The 21,801-nt window shown below is 41.9% G+C and overlaps 4 protein-coding genes across 4 annotated transcripts; 3 read left to right on the plus strand and 1 right to left on the minus strand.

Moving 5' to 3' along the window:
- Positions 1-6,087: 6,087 nt before the first annotated feature.
- Positions 6,088-8,656, plus strand: RB195_024589 (uncharacterized protein; the record flags this gene model as incomplete). Its single annotated transcript, XM_064212420.1, has 4 exons — positions 6,088-6,179; positions 6,907-7,427; positions 7,731-8,227; positions 8,360-8,656. The coding sequence occupies 4 exons, from the start codon at positions 6,088-6,090 to the stop codon at positions 8,654-8,656; spliced, it is 1,407 nt and encodes a 468-aa protein (XP_064068301.1).
- Positions 7,046-7,453, plus strand: RB195_024590 (uncharacterized protein; the record flags this gene model as incomplete). Its single annotated transcript, XM_064212421.1, has 1 exon — positions 7,046-7,453. The coding sequence occupies one exon, from the start codon at positions 7,046-7,048 to the stop codon at positions 7,451-7,453; it is 408 nt and encodes a 135-aa protein (XP_064068302.1).
- On the plus strand, positions 7,751-8,341 carry RB195_024591 (uncharacterized protein; the record flags this gene model as incomplete). Its single annotated transcript, XM_064212422.1, has 1 exon — positions 7,751-8,341. The coding sequence occupies one exon, from the start codon at positions 7,751-7,753 to the stop codon at positions 8,339-8,341; it is 591 nt and encodes a 196-aa protein (XP_064068303.1).
- A 7,501-nt stretch (positions 8,657-16,157) lies between the features above and the next one.
- RB195_024592 (uncharacterized protein) lies at positions 16,158-18,014 on the minus strand (the record flags this gene model as incomplete). Its single annotated transcript, XM_064212423.1, has 3 exons — positions 16,158-16,283; positions 16,357-16,416; positions 17,829-18,014. 3 exons carry the CDS (start codon positions 18,012-18,014, stop codon positions 16,158-16,160), a joined length of 372 nt encoding a protein of 123 aa, XP_064068304.1.
- Between the last annotated feature and the right edge of the window lie 3,787 nt (positions 18,015-21,801).

A 21,801-nucleotide genomic window follows, 5' to 3' on the forward strand; every position in this document is an offset into this window, starting at 1 on the left:
GAAGCGGGGGGTTAGAAGCCATCCGTTCTTCATGGAGATCGGTTTTCCTCGGTTCCGCTGAAGACCGAACTTTCCACACGTTTCGAGGCATTCGACCATCATTCGTTCCGCTCCGCTTATGTTTGTCATTAATATTGGGCTGAGGAATGAGTCATGATCATTTTTTCAAAACTAAAAACATACACAGAAGTAAAAACTGCTTTAAAATGTTATACAATTTCTTGCTCTCAGCAGTGTTTGGTCTTTTGTTTCATTCAGATCAGTTATGTGGAGCGTCAAGTGAGCGGAACAGAGCTTTTTCGATACCCTCTGGTTTTTGCATCTAACCGGGATGTTAAGGCAACCGGGATGTTACGACATTGCACTGAGATATGTGCAGTGCACGGAGGGTAACAACTGGGGCACGAAAAACTTCATAAAGTAACAAAAATCACATGAAAAAACTTTAAAAACAAAAGAAAATGGAGAAAACCAGTATGAGGAATCGAAAAACACTTTGAGAGTTGGGTGAAAGTGATGGAAAGACGGAAGGAAGAACAAGGGTGTGTGTTATGGACTAATTTCTTGATTTCTTGGAGGTCTTTATTTCATAAAAAAAAATTCTATTCTATTCTGTATTATTTCTGTAACCAACACGATTTCATTGTCGTAGTAAGGATATAGTCATCAAAGGTTCTCAAGTTTTTTTTCCATATTATTTCATCTCAATCTTCGCATTGGCTTCTTGAGAGTAACTCAAAAATTAGGGGTAAGATTGTGTCATCCTGCCGGACTCTTCACTTAGAGTTGATTATCATCCTATTGAAGAGGTGCGAAATTCTTTTTTTCCAATTACTACAAAACTTTCGAAGTACCTTTACTTACTCTGGCTAGGGACGCGAAGGCTCTTCAAGCCTTCCATGAGCGTTTCCTTCTCGACTGGGGCGAAGGCTTTTACTAGCTCGATGAAAGAGACGCAGTAGCGTGTTGTACCCTCGAAATACTTTCACTAGTTTCGAAATTATATATTTCGACAGTCTTGCTTAATCCTTTTCGAACCTTTCTTTGCTCGCATGGCCGTCCTTCATCTAACTTTTTTTCAGTCCTTTTAAAAGTCGTGTTTGAGAAGAGCTTATGCTGTTGGACACTGACAAGGGACTTTGCATGACGATGGGTAACGTTATGATGCCTCGTCAAGGCATTAATAAGGAAAGAGAATAGTTTCTTCAGGTGTCAACTTCTATCCTGACGAAACCGGGCGAAGTGCGGTTCTTTCCTAATTTCTACATGCCATGATGTACTTAAACCAATCTCTAGTTTGACATATCTATTTTCCTTCAAGAGACAAGACTTGGATTTTGGAGAGATCGGATCAGAAGTCGTGAATGCCTTCCTGAATTGCTCTTCTCGATGGTTGTTCTGCTTGTAAATGAATGAAGAGACGAAACAAAGAAAACTCATTTGCATTGTTGTGCAAGTTTTGTTAAACATGCCTATAAAGGGTAATCAACCATTGCTCGATTGTCGAGTACAGTAATTTGTTGGTTGCGAGCGTAGTGCGCATGGCGCCTTCATTCTTCTTCAAACGGACGCAATTGATGGATGGAAATGTACAGCAATTCGTTGAAGGTGCATTGCTCGAGTAGTAACGAGTAGTCTTTACCAATTCTTTCTGCAGTTTTATTTCATTTCATTACAAGAACAAAGCTATAGTCGGGTCAAAACGACATGAAGCACAGTGTAGTCGCATAAGCAGCGCCGCTCGCGGTCGGGTGGGACCATCGCGAACTGCAACAATAAACGAGAGCAGCAAGAGTCCTCACTCCATCCTAATCGAGTCGCTCTACCGCACCGCTTCGAGCGCAGCTACTTACGCAACTGCACCGTGCTTCATGTCGTTTTGACTCTACTTTATGAGCGACTCATGGAAACTTTTTTTGTTGGAATAATTCTTGAACAACATCAGGAATCTTTTCCTTTCGAAGTGTCAAACGTGTGATGGGATTTTCTCAAGGAAGGGGATCCTAAGGGAATGGGCAGTAGGCAATAGGTGAATAGAGTTGTAAATGGCGAAGCAGTGAAATCAGGGAAAATATTACGTATTAAGTTGAGTCAAATAAACTCCGTTTTTTAATGTATTTATTGTGATTATGACGTACCGAGCTTCTCTGCTAACTCTCTCTCTCTCTCTTGTTTAAATCCCATGTTCGACCTCCTTCGAATCTTGTCATTGTAGAGTTGAATCGTGCACTACTTTGAGCAGAACCATGATCGTTATTCACCTTTATTCTGGCTAACGTTTCGGCGTCATCGCCCTCTTCAGAGCCTGTAAAAGCAAACACACATGTACCGCTAGTGGTAACTAATAACGATAATCCTTGCATCTGACCCCGTAGATCGAAATCTGGAGCCGTATTAAGACCGCATAGGTCGTTATTATCTATCTATGTTATCTCCAGGTCGTTGGTCACAGCAATGCATTCATCCTTAGGATTCATCGTAGGACTTTCTGTTGTTATGTAGGACGCTTCCAGTGTTTTTTGCGTCAGAATGTCGGATTTGCGTGACTGCGATGTTGAAATGGGTGTTTCCATGACACTGTCTGCTGTGGGCACTTAGAGGGGTCGACGACTTTGATTTTACGAACCCACCTAGGTGCTCGTTGGCCCGTGTACATAGTGCTCTCCTTGTTTTGCCAATGTACCCATACCCACATAGTTTACAATCAAAACATAGTGCTCTCCTTGTTTTGCCAATGTACCCATACCCACATAGTTTACAATCAGATTCCGATACCACGCAGTTCCCTTGCCTCCCATTCAGACATTCAACACAATTCGGTGTCTCGCAAAGTCTGTCGTAGGCACGATTGCAGGCTAGCTGCTTCTTCAGGTTCGCAGGTGATATGTCCACTACTCGAAAACTACTAGACGAAATGTAATGCTTCTCAGAAATTTCCTCCACGTAGGCTAAGGTCCTCAGTGACCTGGCTTTTATTACTGTTGCTCGTCAGATCAAGGATTTCTTCGACTTTGTCAGTCGTTGTGTGTGTTTTTATAGCATTCGCTTTTACATTTAGTAGAATATCGTCGTTTTTAATTCCGGATCTTTGGCAAAGGAAAAGAGAGTGGATGTGAACCCGTCATTGTGAATTTTCCCGAAAGAATAGCTATCCTACCACATACAAGACACGAATTCTTGATTGGAAGCTCTTCGTGTTCCAATGTCTGCTGGATGTCATTTCGTGTCGATATAGCCTAATTCCACTCCGACTTTCATACGCTCTAGTGACTGAACAATATTTCGTATCTCGCATATACTATTTTTGAAGTACAGTAAGTATTTTTGAAGTAAGTAGTCCTGTTTTAGGGTAAGTAGTAGTAAGTATTTTTGAAGTAAGTAGTCCTGTTTTAGGGTGATGCAGAGAAGCTTTCAGCCAATTTAAGACGATTTTCGAGTCCGTCAGGAAAATGTCTTTTTATGTTTATTGAAGATTTAAAGTTTAGGAAGGTATTGAGAGTAGGTCGTGCTCGAATGGTTATGGTCCGATACCGTAGTTTGTCGTTTACTGTCCGTAACCTTAGATTTAGCCATAAGAAAACTGCATTCCTTTTGGCCAGTGAGATAAAAGCATACTGTCATAGCGATTCCAGTAGCGTCGAAATAGGTTACCGGTGTATACGGTGAGTTGTCGATTGTGACTTTCCGTGGCACATTCTTGGTAGTTGGATATTTTTATTATAATGAAGTTCCACCGACGTCTATGTTCTTATAGATGGAAGAAATTTGTTGAGCCAGTTTTTTGTCGGTTCTTTTGGTGGCAAATTCTGTCGTAGGCAGATTAATCGATAAGTATTTGTCGGTTATAGAATCCCAATATATTCTAAGTATGTGAGGGCAGGGGTGAGTGTATAGCAGTCGGTTAGAACTTCCGCTGTCTACACGATCGATCGGAAGTTCGAATCCGCCCTAGCGCTCACCAAGCATTTCGTCCCTCAGGAGTCGATAAAACGATATCAGACTTGTCTGGGAGGATAAATCACTGACTTGACACATCCCAGAGGATTTATGCGACTAATTAATTAAGTAATCTATGCTCATTTGAGCACATGAAATACACACAAGAAACGAAATACAGAGCCGCCTGCTGTACCGCATTTGACTTCTGGACCCAAGACTTCGTTCCTAGAATGAGAAATCCATTATTAAAAGTTTCAGAGTTTTAATGCTGATTTACACGTGATCCTAATTCCGGGTCCTGATTTACACAACATTCGCTGCATTGCAAACGGAATCCACGTTTTATTTCCTACAATCTTCAAACCAAGCTCTTGCCTTTCGTTTTGCTTACATCACTGGTCAAGTTTTTTCAAGTTTCAGAAGTTTAGTTTCAAAATTTTCGGTGTTGGGATCTTTGCACTGGTAAACAGAGGTGCAATCGAACATGTCGGAGTTGTATGAGTATGATTCTATGATTTTCTCCACAAATATATGTGTATATAACAACCCTATAGTATAACAACAAGCAACAATATAGTGTATATAACAACTCTATAGTATGCTATATTATGCATTGTATTGTATGCCCGCGAAAAATTACGATGTGCCGAAGGAGACTTTATCATGCTTCGACGAACCCATTTTGCGCTCTTATGAAGTGGGGCGGTTCTAGTGTAGCGGTTAGAGGGTCGACTGCCTGCGCGATCGAAGAGGTTCGAATCCGTCCTAGTACTCGCCAAGCATTTCATCCGTCCAGGGTCGATAAATTGGTACCGGACTTGTCTGGGAGGATAATAACACTGACTTGACAAATCGGTTAACCACCGAAAGCCATTGTATAGGCCAGTTACACGTTCGTAAACCTCAAGGGACTTTGAATTGGAGTGAACATGGTGGCGCATCTCAAGCGGATTAATTAATGCCAGACACTTTATCCTTTATCCTTTACGTTAGAGCACACATTTGAAGAGCGATCTGTTGTAGACATAGCATCCAGTGTCAGTGTGGTTCGTAACGAATGCTTTTAGGTTCATTTTTAAATCGTTAAAGACGTTCCTAATCATTGTTTCTGCTCCGAGAAATAGATTATCGACATACATCCGTCATTTTTGACGTTGTTCAAGTGGAAGAGGATTGTTGCGCTGAGAAGAAATGGTCAGGCATTGATTCCTTAAGGTGACTCTGGTAAATCTATATACCACCAGGTTATCATCTGTCAATGGTTTCGTAATGTCTCATTAGTGATTCGTAGTGTCTTTCTGGGGGGTGAACACGGGTTAATGGAAGATAATGCTTCATCTTCCCAACTATGTCTTTGTTCTCGTCCACTTCTTCGAGGATATTTTTAGTAAGTTGATCTTGAAAGATGCTGTGATATTATTGGAGAATATGCGACTCTTGCTGATATTTGCGAAGCACACTTCGCAGTCGATGGAGCGCTAATACTTTATTATCTATATGCAAGGTATTCATAATCTTCCAGTACCTGTGCTAGCTGTTATACTAGCTTTTTTTCCTTGTAAGGACCGCAGAACTGCTTTTCTACATGATGAGACCGAATGTTCCAGGGACCTTCCCATAGGTCTTCATAGTCATGAAATTCCACCTAATATACTGACGAATGTAGTTGATTTCCATCCTGCATTTTATAATTTGTACGTTGTCCAGAAATCATATGCCCTAGACGTATCGGTACGAGGATGAGTCCAGAAAGGAGAGTAAAATGTGGTGTTTGAAAGTTGATGAAGTTACGGAGTTAATCGCAGCCAATCAATATTTTTGGAAATGCAGTGCCTTCCCTGCATGGAGTGCTAAGTTTTATTTGTTGTTGATGAATAAATTGTAGGTCTTCTTCTCCTGAGAAAGGTCTTTCGTAAGATTGTCGTGAGTGTAGTAGCGAAGTTTGTATTGTTTTTCTTCAGAGTGCCATACAATCAGACATGTTTTGGTGCATTGAATTTGCTTCGTGGTTTGTGTTCCAAAAGTTTGTGGTTTTATAGTAACAGTGCCTTAACTAGGTAGCTCAAGTTCCTTGGCAAAATTAATATCAATAAACCATTGATCTGCCCCCGTATTTAAGAGTATCGTACTGAGCACTTGTTTACCTGGATGCAGTGCCTTCATCGTCCCTGTCAGAAGGAATATCTCCCATTGTCGGGTTTTGTTGGAGGTGTCCTCTACTCTCATTACTGTGAAATTGGGTACTGAGCCCTCCATAACATGTGTGCTTCGCTTCTCCTGCATTGTGAAGTTCTGACGTGTATGTGACGGCTTCTTCTTTTCTTCCTTTTTTTCCATTTGAAACATGGCCCAGCTGAGGCATGTTGACCGGTGCAGTCTTGAAGCACGTACACGTACGATGCTCTTTCCCATAATTTATACAGCCCTTGCTTTTGCAATCGGCATAAGGGTGGGACTTAGATCCGCGCCCAATGCAACGGTTTGTCTTCTTCAAGTGTTCCAGTCGAGCTTTAGGTGCCGCTATTTTTTTGCATCTTGTGGACCAATGTTCTTTGCTATCACAGTAGAGATCTCCCTCACTAGAGGGATCACAGCCGGTTAGTCGCGAGGTTACGTGGCGCGTTCCCGGGTGGCAGATAGGGGCTAATCGCAGACTAAAAGCGACCTTGCGCTTGTCCAGAGACGAGGGTGGATTTAGAGGATGGACTCCATGTTTCTGCAGAGCCAGGGCTGACCCATGACATCCTTGCATCCCGCATGTCGGTCTGGCCAAAAGCCTGCAATGAAGCGACTGGGAGGTGCAAGGGAAGCGGTTTAGAGTAGCCTCCAACAAATAAGCTCCACTTGTCCACTCCGGGAGAACGGAAGTTCTACCAAAAACTCATGGGACTAGAGGCTTGCAACCTGCCCATGGGTTTAAAATTTTTTTCTTTGTTACAGTAATAGAAAAGAGTCTTCTGATTCCAGAGGAAAGCCTGGTACGGTAGCGCCAGGTAGGACGGGGTTGCAGGAGTCATATAGGCTACTGAAACGGAAAAGGGCAAAGGTGACGATCTATACTTACAACGCACGTACGCTTGCATCGGAAGCGGTCATCGAAGATCTGATGATGCAAGCCAAGAAGATTAAGTACGATGTCATCGGACTGACCGAGTGCGACAGTAGAGGTGTTGGTGGAGTTGACGTCCTCGTCGACACAAGTATGGCAATGAACATCGACTCTTTCGAACAACTTACGACCCGAATCGGACGTCTGCGGATGAGATGTGGTCCAACACTAGCTTTGACTATCTTCGTCGCTTACGCTCCAACATCAAGCTACGAAGAAAAAGAAGTCGAAGCTTTCTATATACACCTGGAGAAGTTCTACCGAGATGATTATACCTTCTACAAGGTCATAATTGGCGATTGCAACGCCAAATTTGGCCGAAGAAGAACGCTTGAGGAACTTCACATCGGGATCCACGGCCACAATGGAATGAACAGGGGTAGAGGGTCTCCGAGTTCATTATGACGACTAAGACCATCTATGGGAACTCGCAATTCCAGAAGCCCTTCTGTCTACGCTGGACGTGGGAGTCACCCGGTGGAGGGTGCCGTAATGAAATAGACCACATCATCGTCAATAAAAGGTTCTGCCTGACGGATGTCGCTGTTGTACCAAAGTTCTATACGGGATCGGACCATCGCGTTCTTCAAGGAATATTTTCTTTCATATGGAGAGGAAAAAAGCCGCCAAGTTCAGAGAGAGAAATCCCAGAACTATCACTAACTGTTCGCTACGCTAGCAGGCTTTTGGGAAGATTCCGCAATGGACAACATCGACGAGGAATATGACCGGCTTATTGAACACCTTCACGACTGCACAAACAAGGCTGAGAGTTTTAAAACCACCAAAAGACGCCTCTCTCTTGAAACTCTTGAGCGTGGAGCAGCACGAGCCGCAGGAAACCAAGAACTCACGTCCGAGCTTGCAAAGCTTTGCAGAGAGGCGATAAAGGAAGACCTTAAAGAGAGAAGAGCAGAAGTACTGGCTGAAGCTGCAGAGGCGGGGAAAAGCATCCGCTATGCCGAACTAGACCTCGCCAGTCACAAGATGAGGATGACTACTCTCTGGAACCCGAAGGGAGCAACCATTGCATCGAGAAGGGAAATGGAGAAAATCATCTACGACTTCTACTCTAATCTCTTCGACAGTCATGTCCACTTGCCTCCTCACCATCTGTGGGAAGACGGACATGTCATTCCAAAGGTTCTCCTTTCCGAAATACGACGTGCTATCATGTCGGTAAGAAATCGTACGGCACCTGGTCACGACAGAATAAGACCAGAACACCTGAGAAACCTTCCGCCAGTACTGAACAATACCCTGGCGAGGCTCTTTACACGTTGCCTGTCGTAATGCATGGTTCCTAAACAGTGGAAGACCATCAAGACCGTGTTGTTGTACAAAAAGGAAGATCCACATGAAATCGGCAACTATCGCCCAATCTGCTTACTGTCCGTCATCTACAAGCTCTTCACAAGAGTGATCCTTAATAGGATTGAAAAAGTCTTGGATGAAGGACAGCCATGCGAACAAGCAGGGTTTCGAAAAAGATTCAGCACGACTGACCACATTCACACTGTTTCGAAACTCATCGAGGTATCACAAGAGTACAAGATGCCGCTCTGTCTCACCTTCATCGACTTGAAGAAGGCCTTCGACTCAATTTAGACGGAAGCGGTCATGGAAGCCTTGGACAACCAAGAAGTCCCTACTCAGTACCACCCCTATCACCACCGTACTTCCTGCTTGGCCTATTTTTCGGAAATCTGGGCATTTCACAAACAGGAAGAAAACGCGGTGAGTGTCATTGAACGCGCAATTGAGAGAGTGATGCTAGGAGTATCCCGGGGAACAGTCAAGAGGTACCCGTATGATGTGCCGCCGCGTATCCAGGAGGCTAATGAGCGTCGTTAATTGCACCGCGCGTCTCCTGATACCGTCATAATAGCTACAGTAGCCTGATTGCACCTCTTGTGCTATGCCTTCAAGACGCCCTGCCCACGTCACCCTTCGCTCCCATCTCGCCGCGTCTACCGCTCTTACGACGATTTTTTTTTCGCCGCGCCCACAGCTCTTATGATGCGCATTTAAAATCGAACGGAAAGGAAAGTACCTGGTATTAGATGTTGTTCGAAGGTCTACATAAAGTGTAAGATAGTGACTTGTAAGTTAATATAAAAGAAGGAAAGAATGAAATAGGTTTGTATAAGTGATATGCCATTTAGAAATGCGAGTGAAAATGAAATTATCCTGTCTTGACTTGTTAGGTGGAAAACACTCATCTCTCTCGGGGAATGTAAGAGATGTTTCAAAAAATGTCCCACTGATCGGTGTTATGCTATCTTCTTCACTTTTTTCTCTTTCTAAGGATTTCTTTTCGTTTATCTAGCTGGGTGAAACTGGCATCCAACGATTAACGAGGCGCGAACAATGCCTCTCAGACATACACTGTACCTAAAGGTATATCTCGAAGATATTATTAGATAGATCTATTCGCCACTTATACACCTAACCTGTCATATTGATTTTATGCAGAGATAGATAGAAATGCTGTTGAAAGGAGTTTGAAGAACCATACAAAGTTTTATTATATAAAACTGTATAAAACGTACAAGCAAGTATTGAAATATTTGACATGCGCTCTATATAAACATTATATCTAAGTAAAATTTTGAAAAGGCAAAATGTAGAAATAATAATAGTAATAATTTTTACTTATGTATATTTACATTGGATAGAAGGATCTTCTTCTTCTCTTTTATTCCCAATAATATGCGCTTAGTTTACTATATCCGTAGAATTCACTGCGGCAATTCGTTTTTCACTAACCCTCCCTTCAAAATTCGTACTATCCACAGCCTCGTCGCGGCGCGAACGTCGCGCTCGGCGTTGATCAGAGAGAATAAGGAGGCGGGGTGTAGGTGATCTCAGGCGGTCGTGGAGGATATCTAGCTGGCGGAGCGGCAGCCGTAATTATGCGGAGGAGCGCGGTGCTGAAGGGAGAACAGGAGTGGTCAGCCGGTTTTCACGGGTACCTCTTGTCCCGCACCCGAGTATCCCGTTTCACGCAAGTGAGGGGCGGGATTCGGAGTTCTCTTCTACGTCAGCAATCGGAAATTAAATCGAAAATTATGCGCTTTAACGACAACTGTTGCACCAGAGCCGTGAGCGACTGGGTACCCCGCGATATTAAGCGCACTACAGGAAGACCGCCGACGCGATGGTCAGATTTCTTCACGAAATTGCTTAGCAAATACTTATCCTTTGCATGTGTGTACTCTGAAACGACGTTGAATCAAATATAAGGGTTCGGAGAATTTCAGAATTTTAATAAAATTGTAAGGTAGATCGGATAACATTGACTGAAGTGTACCAGAGGATTTACGCGACCAATTAATCAAGTAGTCTATTTGCTTATTTGAGCACACGAAAAGGGGCCCTGCATACACACAAGAAACGAAATACAGAGCCGCCTGCTGTTCTGCCTATGATCTGGACCAAAGACTTCATTCTTGCACATTGTTATGGTAGGTTGCTAGTTAATTCTACCTTATAACTAGAATGAGAAATCCATTATTAAAAGTTTCAGACTGATTTACATATGATCCTAATTCCGGGTCCTGATTTACACAACATTCGCTGCATTGCAAACTAGCTAACTTTGCTTACAAGTTGTGAACACTCTATCCTTTTAAGAAATTGCAATTTCTTCTTCGCGTTTTATGACAACTTCAAGTGTTGTCTTTTTTCTTTAATGTCCAGGGCTCTCCTTGAGGCAGAGAGACCTTTTCTTCAGGCGTGCTGCGCTGAATCCTCTCTGTGAATTTTGAAAGAATTTTCGATAGCAGCCATGGACTATTAAGAGACTCGCCTTTGCTTCTGAATTGTGTGGTAATTGCCGATAGTCGACTATGCAGTTTTCGCTGGTAATTGTGGGCTCCTAGCTCCAATGCTCTAGCTGTCAGTGTAGTCCAGTGATTATATTCTGGACGTTGCCGCATCTCTTATTCAAATGCTGTACTGCTAGTTGATAGTTTCAGAAGTGATTTGAAAACGAGTTACTGATTCACGGGCTTCTTCCTTTAATGCTCTCAAAAGATTTTTGCAATTTTGAAAGTGGTAGGGAATGCACCGTTACATTGAATGGCTCCAGGAAAGCATCCCATTACGAGTTTTTGCCTTTGAACTCCGGTAGTGGTGTCCTCGGGAGTTCTATCTTGGCAGCCGGGCTTTCTAATGAAGGATGAGATACAGTATGTGTTTGAGGTGTAAGGCTGTGAGACGCAAGGCAGACGGCGCTGATAATTTCCAACTTAAGAAGCAGGTTGGTAGTATTGGCGATAAGTTCCTTGGCGTTAGTGATGTACTCGAACACTTTATCCTCTTCTTCTTTGGTAAGCGGTTTTGATATTTTGTGCTATGAATGCATAATGCTCCATCAAAGGTTGTTTGAAGGGTTTTAATTTCCACAATAGCCTTCTGGACTTCCTTTAATGTTGCATGCATGAATGCATTTTTCTCTATACTGTGGATTTACGTTGCTTCCCAATTCTGTGTGTTGTTTGAGGTTTACGAACGTGTAACTGGCCTATACAATGGCTTTCTGTGGTTAACCGATTTGTCAAGTCAGTGTTATTATCCTCCCAGACAAGTCCGGTACCAATTATCGACCCTGGACGGATGAAATGCTTGGCGAGTACTAGGGCGGATTCGAACCTCCGTTCGATCGTGCAGGCAGCGGACCCTCTAACCGCTACACTACAAGCGCCCCACTACATTCTCTTGATAAGAGGGCAAAATGGGTCCGTCGAAGCATGATAAAGTCTCCTTCGGCACATCGTAATTTTTCGCGGGCATACAATACAATGCATAATATAGCATACTATAGAGTTGTTATATACACTATATTGTTGTTTGTTGTTATACTATAGGGTTGTTATATACACATATATTTGTGGAGAATATCATAGAATCATACTCATACAACTCCGTCATGTTCGACTGCACCTCTGTTTACTAGTGCAAAGATCCCAACACCGAAAATGTTGAATCCAAGCTTCTGAAACTTGGAAAAACTTGACCAGTGATGTAAGCAAAACGAAATGCAAGAGTTTGGTTTGAAGGTAGTAGAAAAAAAACGTGGAATCCGTTTGCAATGCAGCGAATGTTGTGTAAATCAGGACCCGGAATTAGGATCATATGTAATTCAGTCTGAAACTTTTAATAATGGATTTCTCATTCTAGTTATAAGGTAGAATTAACTAGCAACCTACCATAACAATGTGCAAGAATGAAGTCTTTGGTCCAGAAATCATAGGCAGAACAGCAGGCGGCTCTGTATTTTGTTTCTTGTGTGTATGCAGGGCCCCTTTTCGTGTGCTCAAATAAGCAAATAGACTACTTGATTAATTGGTCGTGTAAATCCTCTGGTACACTTCAGTCAATGTTATCCGATCTACCTTACAATTTTATTAAAATTCTGAAATTCTCCGAACCCTTATATTTGATTCAACGTCGTTTCAGAGTACACACATGCAAAGGATAAGTATTTTTCATAAGTATTTAATAAGTAAGATAAGTATTTAATTGCATAACTTAATGACTCCAAAAATCATATGTGGGATCTGGATGAATTGTGTTGGACACTTTTCATTGACTGAAGTATTATAAGTTGACTACATAAAGTCATTTTGTGCCAATCGTTGCCAATACCTCCTCCTCCATCCTCTTCTTCGTAATCTTATTAACCCTCATCAGGAACATGCCATGAAAATAGGGTACGAATTTTTTTGTATGATCCATTTTATGAATGCTTCGTTAAAGTTAAAATGCTAGCTGCTAGGTCTCTGAAAGTTCTAGTTTCTAGTATTTGTTCCTCATTTATAGCAATTTTTCCGAACTTTAGAATCTTCCTATACCAGAAGAAACGCAGGAGCTTCCAGACAGTAGGTCGGGGGCGGACCCCTCCTAAGTGAAGGGGGTTTACCTCACCTTCGACAGTCCAAAATCAAAAGGGACCGGGAGGCGGGGGGAGAGGTGGTGGTGGTGGAAATAGTTTCTTTATCGTAGAAATATGTAGAAATAAATTAAATAAATAAATTTAGCGTAGTAGAAATATGCTACATTTGGATGTGAACGTCTATAGAAAGAAAATCCTTTCTTTGTTTGGATCAAGATAGGCAGTTCCTGAGGGTTCTTCATAGTGCTCATCAACAAAAGAACGGTTGAAAAGTAATGAACTAATTAAATCAATTGGATACTAATCTATCTCTAATACCATCCTGAGATAACGTGCTTAGTCCGCGCGCGTGCGTGTGTGTGTGCGTGTGCGTGCATGTATGTTGGCTTTGAGAAGGCAAGTTAATTTCTGTCATATGTTAGTGAGGGTAAATAAACTTTTATGTGAATGTATACTCCCACATTTGCAAACTACCGTGCTGTATAATAAAGAGCTTATTCTGTCACGTATATGCGTCTGTGTATGTGTGTTTCGCAGTCAAAAAATCCCAAAAAGAGAGGGAGACGGATAACATGGCGTCGGTTTGGTGCGTGGAGCCCCAACGCGGTAAAATTGGCTGAGACGAGTCCTACGGCGTCGAATTCGTGCGCCGGAGCCAGATAACTGTAAAATGGGGTAAGACGGGTCCCACGGGGTCCGAATGGTGCGCCGGTGCCAGAAAGCTATAGAGCGAGGAGAGACGGGTTTCACAGCGTCGGATTGGTGCGCGAGAGGTAGAATGGGTTATTGTTGTTCCTTCGCATATCTATTTCCCAGCATGTCTTCCTGATGCTGCTTACACCCTTTCTTCAAAAAAGGAAACGCACGTGCGAACGGCTGCTTAAATGCATCACATAGTGGCCAACAGTTTACGCGATCTGACGTAGGACGACATTTTTTATCACGATAGTGATATTTACGTCATTCCATGTTAGCACATCATTCTTTGCTAACAGTTGAGAACGGAGGAGATTCATACTTCAAATAATGTTTCCAAATTGTGGAGGTTTGAGAGAAACATAGATGTAAAATTAAGCTAGATTGCTCTCCAAATATAGAACTGAGCGTTTAAGGAGAAACCATAAAATCTTTCATCTATGCCTAAATTTTCGGGCAAAAAAATTGGATAAAGCGTTGATAGAAAAAGGTAGTTCTAATTTTACAGGAAATGTCGCTATTGTTATTTCTTATTGATCGGTGAAGGCGAGCGAAGCGAACACAAAAAAAGCCTGAAGTCCGACTTTATCCGGACGTTCAGGCTGGTTCACTAATAATTAACGATAGGACTAAAGGTCAGTACTGAAGAATTAGTCTTGTTAGTTAAAGGCATCGTCCCACGAATCTGGCGTGGTACGAATTTCAAGTGGAGTTCCTATACAGGGTCGTAGATTATGGAGAGGAGGGTGATTCCGTTCATTTCTTCCTAATTGCCAGAAAAACGGCCCAGAAGATGAGGCGCGTGCACAAGGGTGGCGCGCTCCAATCGAATTCGTTGTAGAAAAGAGCGCGCCGGAACGCTCGAAGCGGTATCTTCCGGGACGTTTTTTACGGCAATTAAGAAGAAATTAATGGAATCACTTCTCTCTACATAACCTACGATTCCGTGTAGGCATAACCCACGTGAAACCCGCAGCACCCCAGATTCGTGGGGTGATGCCTTTAAAAGTTGCCAGGATACAAAATTTTTTTTTTTGGCAACGGTGCAATCACTTATTCAGTAAGTAGCAACAACAGCAACACTATAACATGCATTCTTTTCTGAGTCGTATTAAATGAGAAGGTATGAAGACGAATGAACAATTACAGGAACGAAGGAGGAGCTAGGACGACAAGCGAGTATAAGGAAAAATGAGCACTTAAATACATCATACATTACATGTGTAGCATGCATCATACGTTATATATGTGTTATGTAAGTCCTTAACGGGGTTCCCAATGAAGTGCGGCGTGATGAGTCATCACGAATAACACTTGCACATGCATTACCATTTCTGATATTACAAAATCGAATTCGAATTACGCGGATTAACTAGAGTATTTTGTAAAAGGATGGAATTTGCTAGACAGGCGTGTTATGGCATGTCGTTGGCAAGCTCAACCCCGGCACTCTCATTATGCCTCTTACTGTGTAGCAGGATAAACTACGCTGAGTGTGCTCCACCTCTTCATTTCCAATAAGAAAGAAAAAAATTCCCCAACATGTTATGTTTTCTGACAGAGCGTGAGCTTAGTTTCTTTGGGTATAGAACACTTTAAACCTCTTTCTGCTTATTTGAAAACTTCGTTTTGAAAAGGAGGAAAAGACACATAAATCTCGAAGTTCTCGGCCTCTACTTTCAGGTCAATTTCACTTCAGACGGCAACATTAAAAGGCAAATTTGATGAAGTTTTGTGGCAAATTTCCTCCTCCATCTCAGTATTGTGTCATTTCTTTGTCAAGTTCTCTCTGAGCAAAGTTATGCTCTCAAAACTGAAAACGTTCAATTTTTCGTGCCCAAATTTGGGCTTCTCTTTCTCGGCGGAAACCATATGAGATGTGTTCTGTACTATTGTATTTAATTCGCTTCGTTCTTGTGAATTTAAAGACATCCCTCGCTTTCTAGAGATTTTCCTCTGTTTTTCCCTGAATCGAGATATTAGCTGTTTAATCCCGCGAATTTTCGCAAGCAGTGACAATCACGTTTTAACCTCACATCCTTACTCTGTTGGTAGATGACTCCTTCAAACATTGCTTTCTTATTTCGCACTACTGTGTTACATCTTCCTTCACCTCCATTGTTTTATCTTTTTTGCTCCTTCTCGTTCTTGTCGGAGTAACTGAACAGCTTAGGTGAAGGGGGTCACTTCCTCAACCATCCCGAAGTGAGGGGAAGCGGGAGCGCCGTCTCCGACTATCGCATGTATGGCTAGAAATTAGTCTAATGTGAGTAAGCGGACTTAATCTTCTTTTACGAATGGTACACATGGGATTAACAATACTATTCATGATGAACGAATTGTTTGAAAATTTTATTCGTCTTCGACAAAGGGGGAGCAACATTAATCATAGCTCATATTAGTAGCGGGAAGGCTCTGTAAATGCACAAAAGTCCAAGTTTACACGGTCACTGCAGTAGTAAGTATAAGAACGTGTTTCGCATAATTGTTCTCGATTAGATTAAGTTATGATCTTTATCCGCGGAAGAAGCAGTACCATAGAGCGTGGATGACGGCTGGTATGTAAAGGAAAAAACACAAAATGATGTTAACAGCTACGTGAATGTTACAGTCGGAACCATGTATGAAGATGGCCAAAGGCTAAAACATAGAAAGTTCCATCACTAAGAAGTCTTCTTAAGATTATCGACTATGCTGCATAAAAAGAACTCACCGGAAGAAAAATGGCGAGAATAAGTTCGATTATTTGTTGCATTTCCACAGCCATTGCCAACTAAAAAGAAGTATTGTCATCTTTCAAAGGAATTATTGAGCAAAAAAAGAAGATAATTCAACAGTTTGTTCGATACGCATTACGCATCGTATGTGGTAAAACTTGAGTAGTTTGCAACCACAGTAACTTCATTTGAATTAAAACAACATTTGAAATCGTAAACCACAAAGCAAAATGATGGTGGTACACATGTTTTAAGCAAGGGTTAGAGTTACTGCAATGTTTACGTAGGTGACAAATAGAAATCTGATTGCTGCGAAAATAGTTTAAAATTGTGATCAGCATGAAAAGGTTAAAGAAATATGTGCATCCACGGAGTGCTAATAGAGATTTACACCATAGGAAGATTTTGCTTATGTTGCTGCGAAGGCATCGTAAGGTTCAGCATCCCATATCAGGATTGAAATCTGGTGGGGCTTTTCTGACAAAGGAAGGAGTATTACATTAGTAGGGAAATCGGGGACTAACACATAGAGCTCTACGATATTACAGCGTAGATCTATTAGAAAATTCAGCTCGAACGCATGACATAATAATGGAATGCGCTGACACCAAATTTTATCATTCCTCTTTACTTTTGTAATGTACGCTTTAGACTTACAAAAACGACGTGATCTATCTAACGAGAGAAAGGTAATGAACAGAACGAAACACGCCGAACAGCTGCACACACTACATTATTCGTATATTAAAATTGGACGTCTGAAAGACTCATCGTCAACACAACTATTAGTCTCCAATGAAGTTATGCAAACTCATAGAGTAAAAAAAAAAACCCGTGTTGTGCTTGTAAAAATATTCGAGAAAAAACGGATTTGAAACTATTCATCCTCTCCAACATTCTTCATTTTTTGAGTAGCAGGGTACTAACTGGAAGTTCACTCTTAATGGTTAACATTAAAGATTTTTGAAAAAATCATTTTACAGTTCTGTGCAGTTTTCGTTATGAGTCCATTAGTCGACTGTCTCAGCAGAAAAACAGATCCTTGCTTTTACAGCTCTTTTCTCAAAATCTCAAAAATCTAATTTCTCTCTCAAATTTTTGATTTCCAAATCTGTGTTATGAGCTTCTAGAATCTGTAATGGACTGTAGATCTTTCGACAATTCTAAAAATAGGTCACAAAAACCCCTTGAATCATATTTTGAGAAGCTCTTGCTTTCACTACAAATATATGCTATGAAATCATGCACATTGAGATATTGATGGAAAAGAAACTCCAAGCTTCTACGGTAGAAGAATGACACTGAAAGAAATTCTGGGAACTCTAATTATATCTTCGCAGAATTTGTACTTATTCCGTACGTATATATATATAAATTCACCGCCCTTATTTTGGTTTCAGTACATATATTTGAGCTTTGGAGGGAGCTCCCGTAAAGTTGAAGTTACCACGGTCTTCACACTATATACCACGTTTGTATCACCCGTGCTCCCGTTGTTCGTCAATTTGCTCCAGCGGGCGACACTAATACAATGACATGGCCCAATCGCGAGCAAGCGTTGCCCAATGGCTTCACTTCTGGCAAGGAATTTCTCGCTATGAGCATCGTATCTTTGTTTAGAGTACTTTGTGAGGAGATCTGACCGTTGGGTCATCTTGCACTGCGTTTGATTCCGCGCGATTTACGGTAGTTCCTAAATCTGGCCCAAGGATTGTGGTTGAAACGCATCGTGTCTGGCCCACCTAGTTTTACTTTCCTTCGCATATGCGCCAACGTCACCGATCTTCGATCGTTGACGCAGAATTGAATTTCGACACCCCTTTTCAAATTGCGTAAATTCTCTGTAGATGCAAAAGTGATCTTATTACTCGGTCCTGGAGCTCGGGGGGTTTCTTTTCCCGCACCCTGGATACACCTTGTAAAGTAATCTACACATTCCTGCTTTGTCCTGGTCCGTGCTCCAACATGAATAAAGACTCGTCAGGATTTTGTTTGCGCCCTTCTTCCTTCAGACCCACTATGTCAATTTTCGGTCAAGGAGGATCTCCTCGGTTTCTCCTATGGAACCGTACATATGTGCGATAAGGAGGATCCGGACCCTCCTAAGGTGAAGGGGGTCTAGCTAATGGGGTGTAACTGAAGTGATGAGGATCCTTTCGTCAATCGTCCAAAAGTAAAAGGAGTCCCTCCATCCACCATTCAAAAGTGGAGGGGTCCCTTCGAAAAACGTCCAAAAGCAAAGGGGTTCCTTTCGCTAACCGTCCAAAACAGAAGAGGAACGGAGCACGCACTCCGACGTATCCGTGAAGGACATCCCATTTTTTTCTAACACGTTTCTCGTTCTTTCCATTTCTTTCATCTACTCACTTGATTCACTTACACTTATCCATGAGGATTTCAATGAAAAAAAGCTTGACTGCATGCTAGTATTGACTGGACTGCATTGTCTTGAGTCAGTAGTCATTCCATTTCTCAGAGCTTACTGACGTTCCCTAAGTCGCATGTGATTCCACAAGCATTTTCTTTTTAATGCTCGTCACCAGGTACGATAAAATTTTTTTTTTTTGAATTCACCTTTACTCCTTCATTTCGGGTTACCTTTTGACCTTCTCACTATATCCTAGGCTATTTCTCAGCATTTATTCGCACCAAATATTTAACCAAAATCAGATCTTTGAACTGTCAAGCTTATGATGATTATCAAGAAAATTGTCTATTCGTGGGATGTCTTGACTCACACTATCCGCAATTTTTGACTGATGTCTGGAAAAGGCATTCGTTTTGAGTAAGAATTGCCTCCAAATATTATCTTCTCACTGTTTTATGAAATCACCCTCCATTCCTCTGGAATTTTGTAACCTAACCCAGTCTCCCAAAATGTCTACATACAACAGTATTGAAGGAAGCCATGTTCACTCTCCGTCGTGACTCCGGCAGAGAGTTGTAATGTGCGAACTTTTCAATCTTCTACTTAGCCTCGCATGTGAGATAAATTCGAAGGCCTATACCAATACCGAAATTAATAGAAATAGCTGCGATAGAGAGGACCCAGACCATCCTCAGGCGAAGAGTGTCTAGCTCATGGGGGGCAGCTCAAATGATGAGGATCTCTTCGCCAACCGTCTAAAAGTAAAACGCCGGCTCCCAATATCGCATGTATGGAACCGTATTCTTAAGCTGAGAAGAATCATCTTTCGCTTGCGCTGCTCTTCGGACGTGAAAAAAGTCGACTCCTGTGACAAGTTACTGGCATCAATGATTCCTCTTGAATGTGGAAGCAATGACGGGCCCGTTAGCAACACGTAACAGCTAACCGAATAGTCGACTTGCGTGTTTCGCGGAACAGTATCATATTCTTAGCATATAGGATTGTTGTTCAAGCTCCCTTTTCGCATTCTCATCGATTCAAACAATGACCACCTGTCAGCTGAATATCCTAGACATCAACGCATTGAAATTATCATAGAAGTGGTTCTGTTCTCTTCACCAATCTCCGTAGGCGCGTGAGCATTTACGATCCATGCTTTGCATCCTATGTAATCCCGCAGTCCCACGCAGCAACCGGCACACAGAGATATCGTAGAAGCCTAGACAGCCTAGACAGCACCTTTTCGCGATTTATGGGAAACATGTATCGTACAGGTGTGTAGATTATATAGTTCGTACGTTCAAAAAAGGTTCACTCGAATGTTTGATTGCGTTCAGTAAAAGCAAGACCACCGCTACTTAGGTTCCATACAATCCAAGGACATGAAAAACTGCAGAAAAATCAGTTAGATCTTTGTTTTAATCCGTCTTTGATCATAATGGAAATATAAAAACTGAATGCCATCAATGTATGGTCATATTTTATCGCAGCTCATCTGCTGAATGAGTTCAGATATTGGATACTATATTGTAGAGCCAAAGACCCTTTCAAATTATTTTTTGGAGTAGGCGCAACATGTTCGTATCGACGGTGACAATGCTCCTGTTATCGAATTAAGTCGAAGGTACTGCGTAACGTACAGGTGCTGGTGACGAAGTCTTTCAAAGGGATCCTTCAGGTTGTAGTTTAATGAATGATTAAAGCTATCACCCCACAAATCTAGGGGTGGTGCTGGTTTTAGGTGTGTTATTGTCTATACGAGCGTTCGGGGCGCTATTTTCTACAAGGAGTTCTATTGGAGCGCGCCAGCCTTCTACACGCGCCGCATCTTCCGGGCCGTTTTTACGGCAATTAGGAAGAAATGGACGGAATCACCGTCTTCTCCATAATCTACAACCCCGCATAGGCATAACCCACCTGAAACCCGCACCACCCCAGATTAGTGGGGTGATGCCTTTAAGGTAGTGCGAAATATTTTTCCTATGGAATTTCAAGCTTGTTGTGTTTGGTAACATTGCTTTCTCGCATATTATATTGCATTTCGTTGTAGTTTAATTGAGATAAAGATTAATCACTCAAGTACGAGAACGCCTTCGTATTGGTCAAAACCGTGCGGCGCAGAAACAAACGAGCAGCGCGAGTACCGAATCGCGCGTAGAAGATGTTCCTCTACCATGTCCTATGCACCTCACTATTTTCTCTTATTTTGCAGAAATTTAGGTCTTCGTGAGAATCAAGAATTGATGCCCGATATCACTGTTGAAGAGTAAAGGTACGTACAAAAGTACGAAATAAAACTGAAGTACGACTCAAATATTCTCTACAGCTTTCAGTTATTTTCCTCCACATTGGAACACATTTCGGCTTCACTAGTGATCAAACCTTTGGTGTGTACTACCAATGTCAAGCGTTTGATTTACGTGAAATAGTTGGGAAGAGGGCTTTGTGCAGCCCTCTTCTGGCTTTGTGCCAGCCTGCCTCGTGTAAAGGATCTGTAATGATAGTGATCTTGTAATGGAGATGTAGACGCCTCTTTGTTTACGCAATAATTCCAGCAACATATCAAAAATACTTCCAAATACTTGCCCAATCTTAACTATAGAAACTCGAAACACAAAAAAAAAAAACTCATACGCAAGTTTCACAAAAGTAGCATAGTAAATCTGCTTTGTTGTTACAACCAACAACAACTTTTTTGTTAAAAACATCCTCAGGAAATAAATCAGTACTAGTCTTTTCACATTTGATGTTTACTTCTGGTAGAACGCTTAGTGCCATCCAAGTTTGTCTGGGAAGTAATGATGATAACAACTGACAGCTGATTTCCATTCGTAAGATCTCTAATATCTGACTGTGTCGCCCAGAAATCAGTCTTGAGGAATCTATCAACCACAATCTCTGAACGTGCTGCAGAAGTTGCGACGCACAGATAGTGGATAGTGGTTCGAAATTAAGCTTTACAGCTACGTGGCAGAGAGATTGGAGCGGGTGTAGAGCCAATTATCAGTCTCCTCCGTTGCATTAGCGTGAATGTTCTAGACTGAGGACTTTACGCACCTACTTCTACAGTAGA

This window comes from Necator americanus, chromosome X, assembly GCF_031761385.1.
Source record: "Necator americanus strain Aroian chromosome X, whole genome shotgun sequence".
NCBI lineage: Eukaryota > Metazoa > Nematoda > Chromadorea > Rhabditida > Ancylostomatidae > Necator > Necator americanus.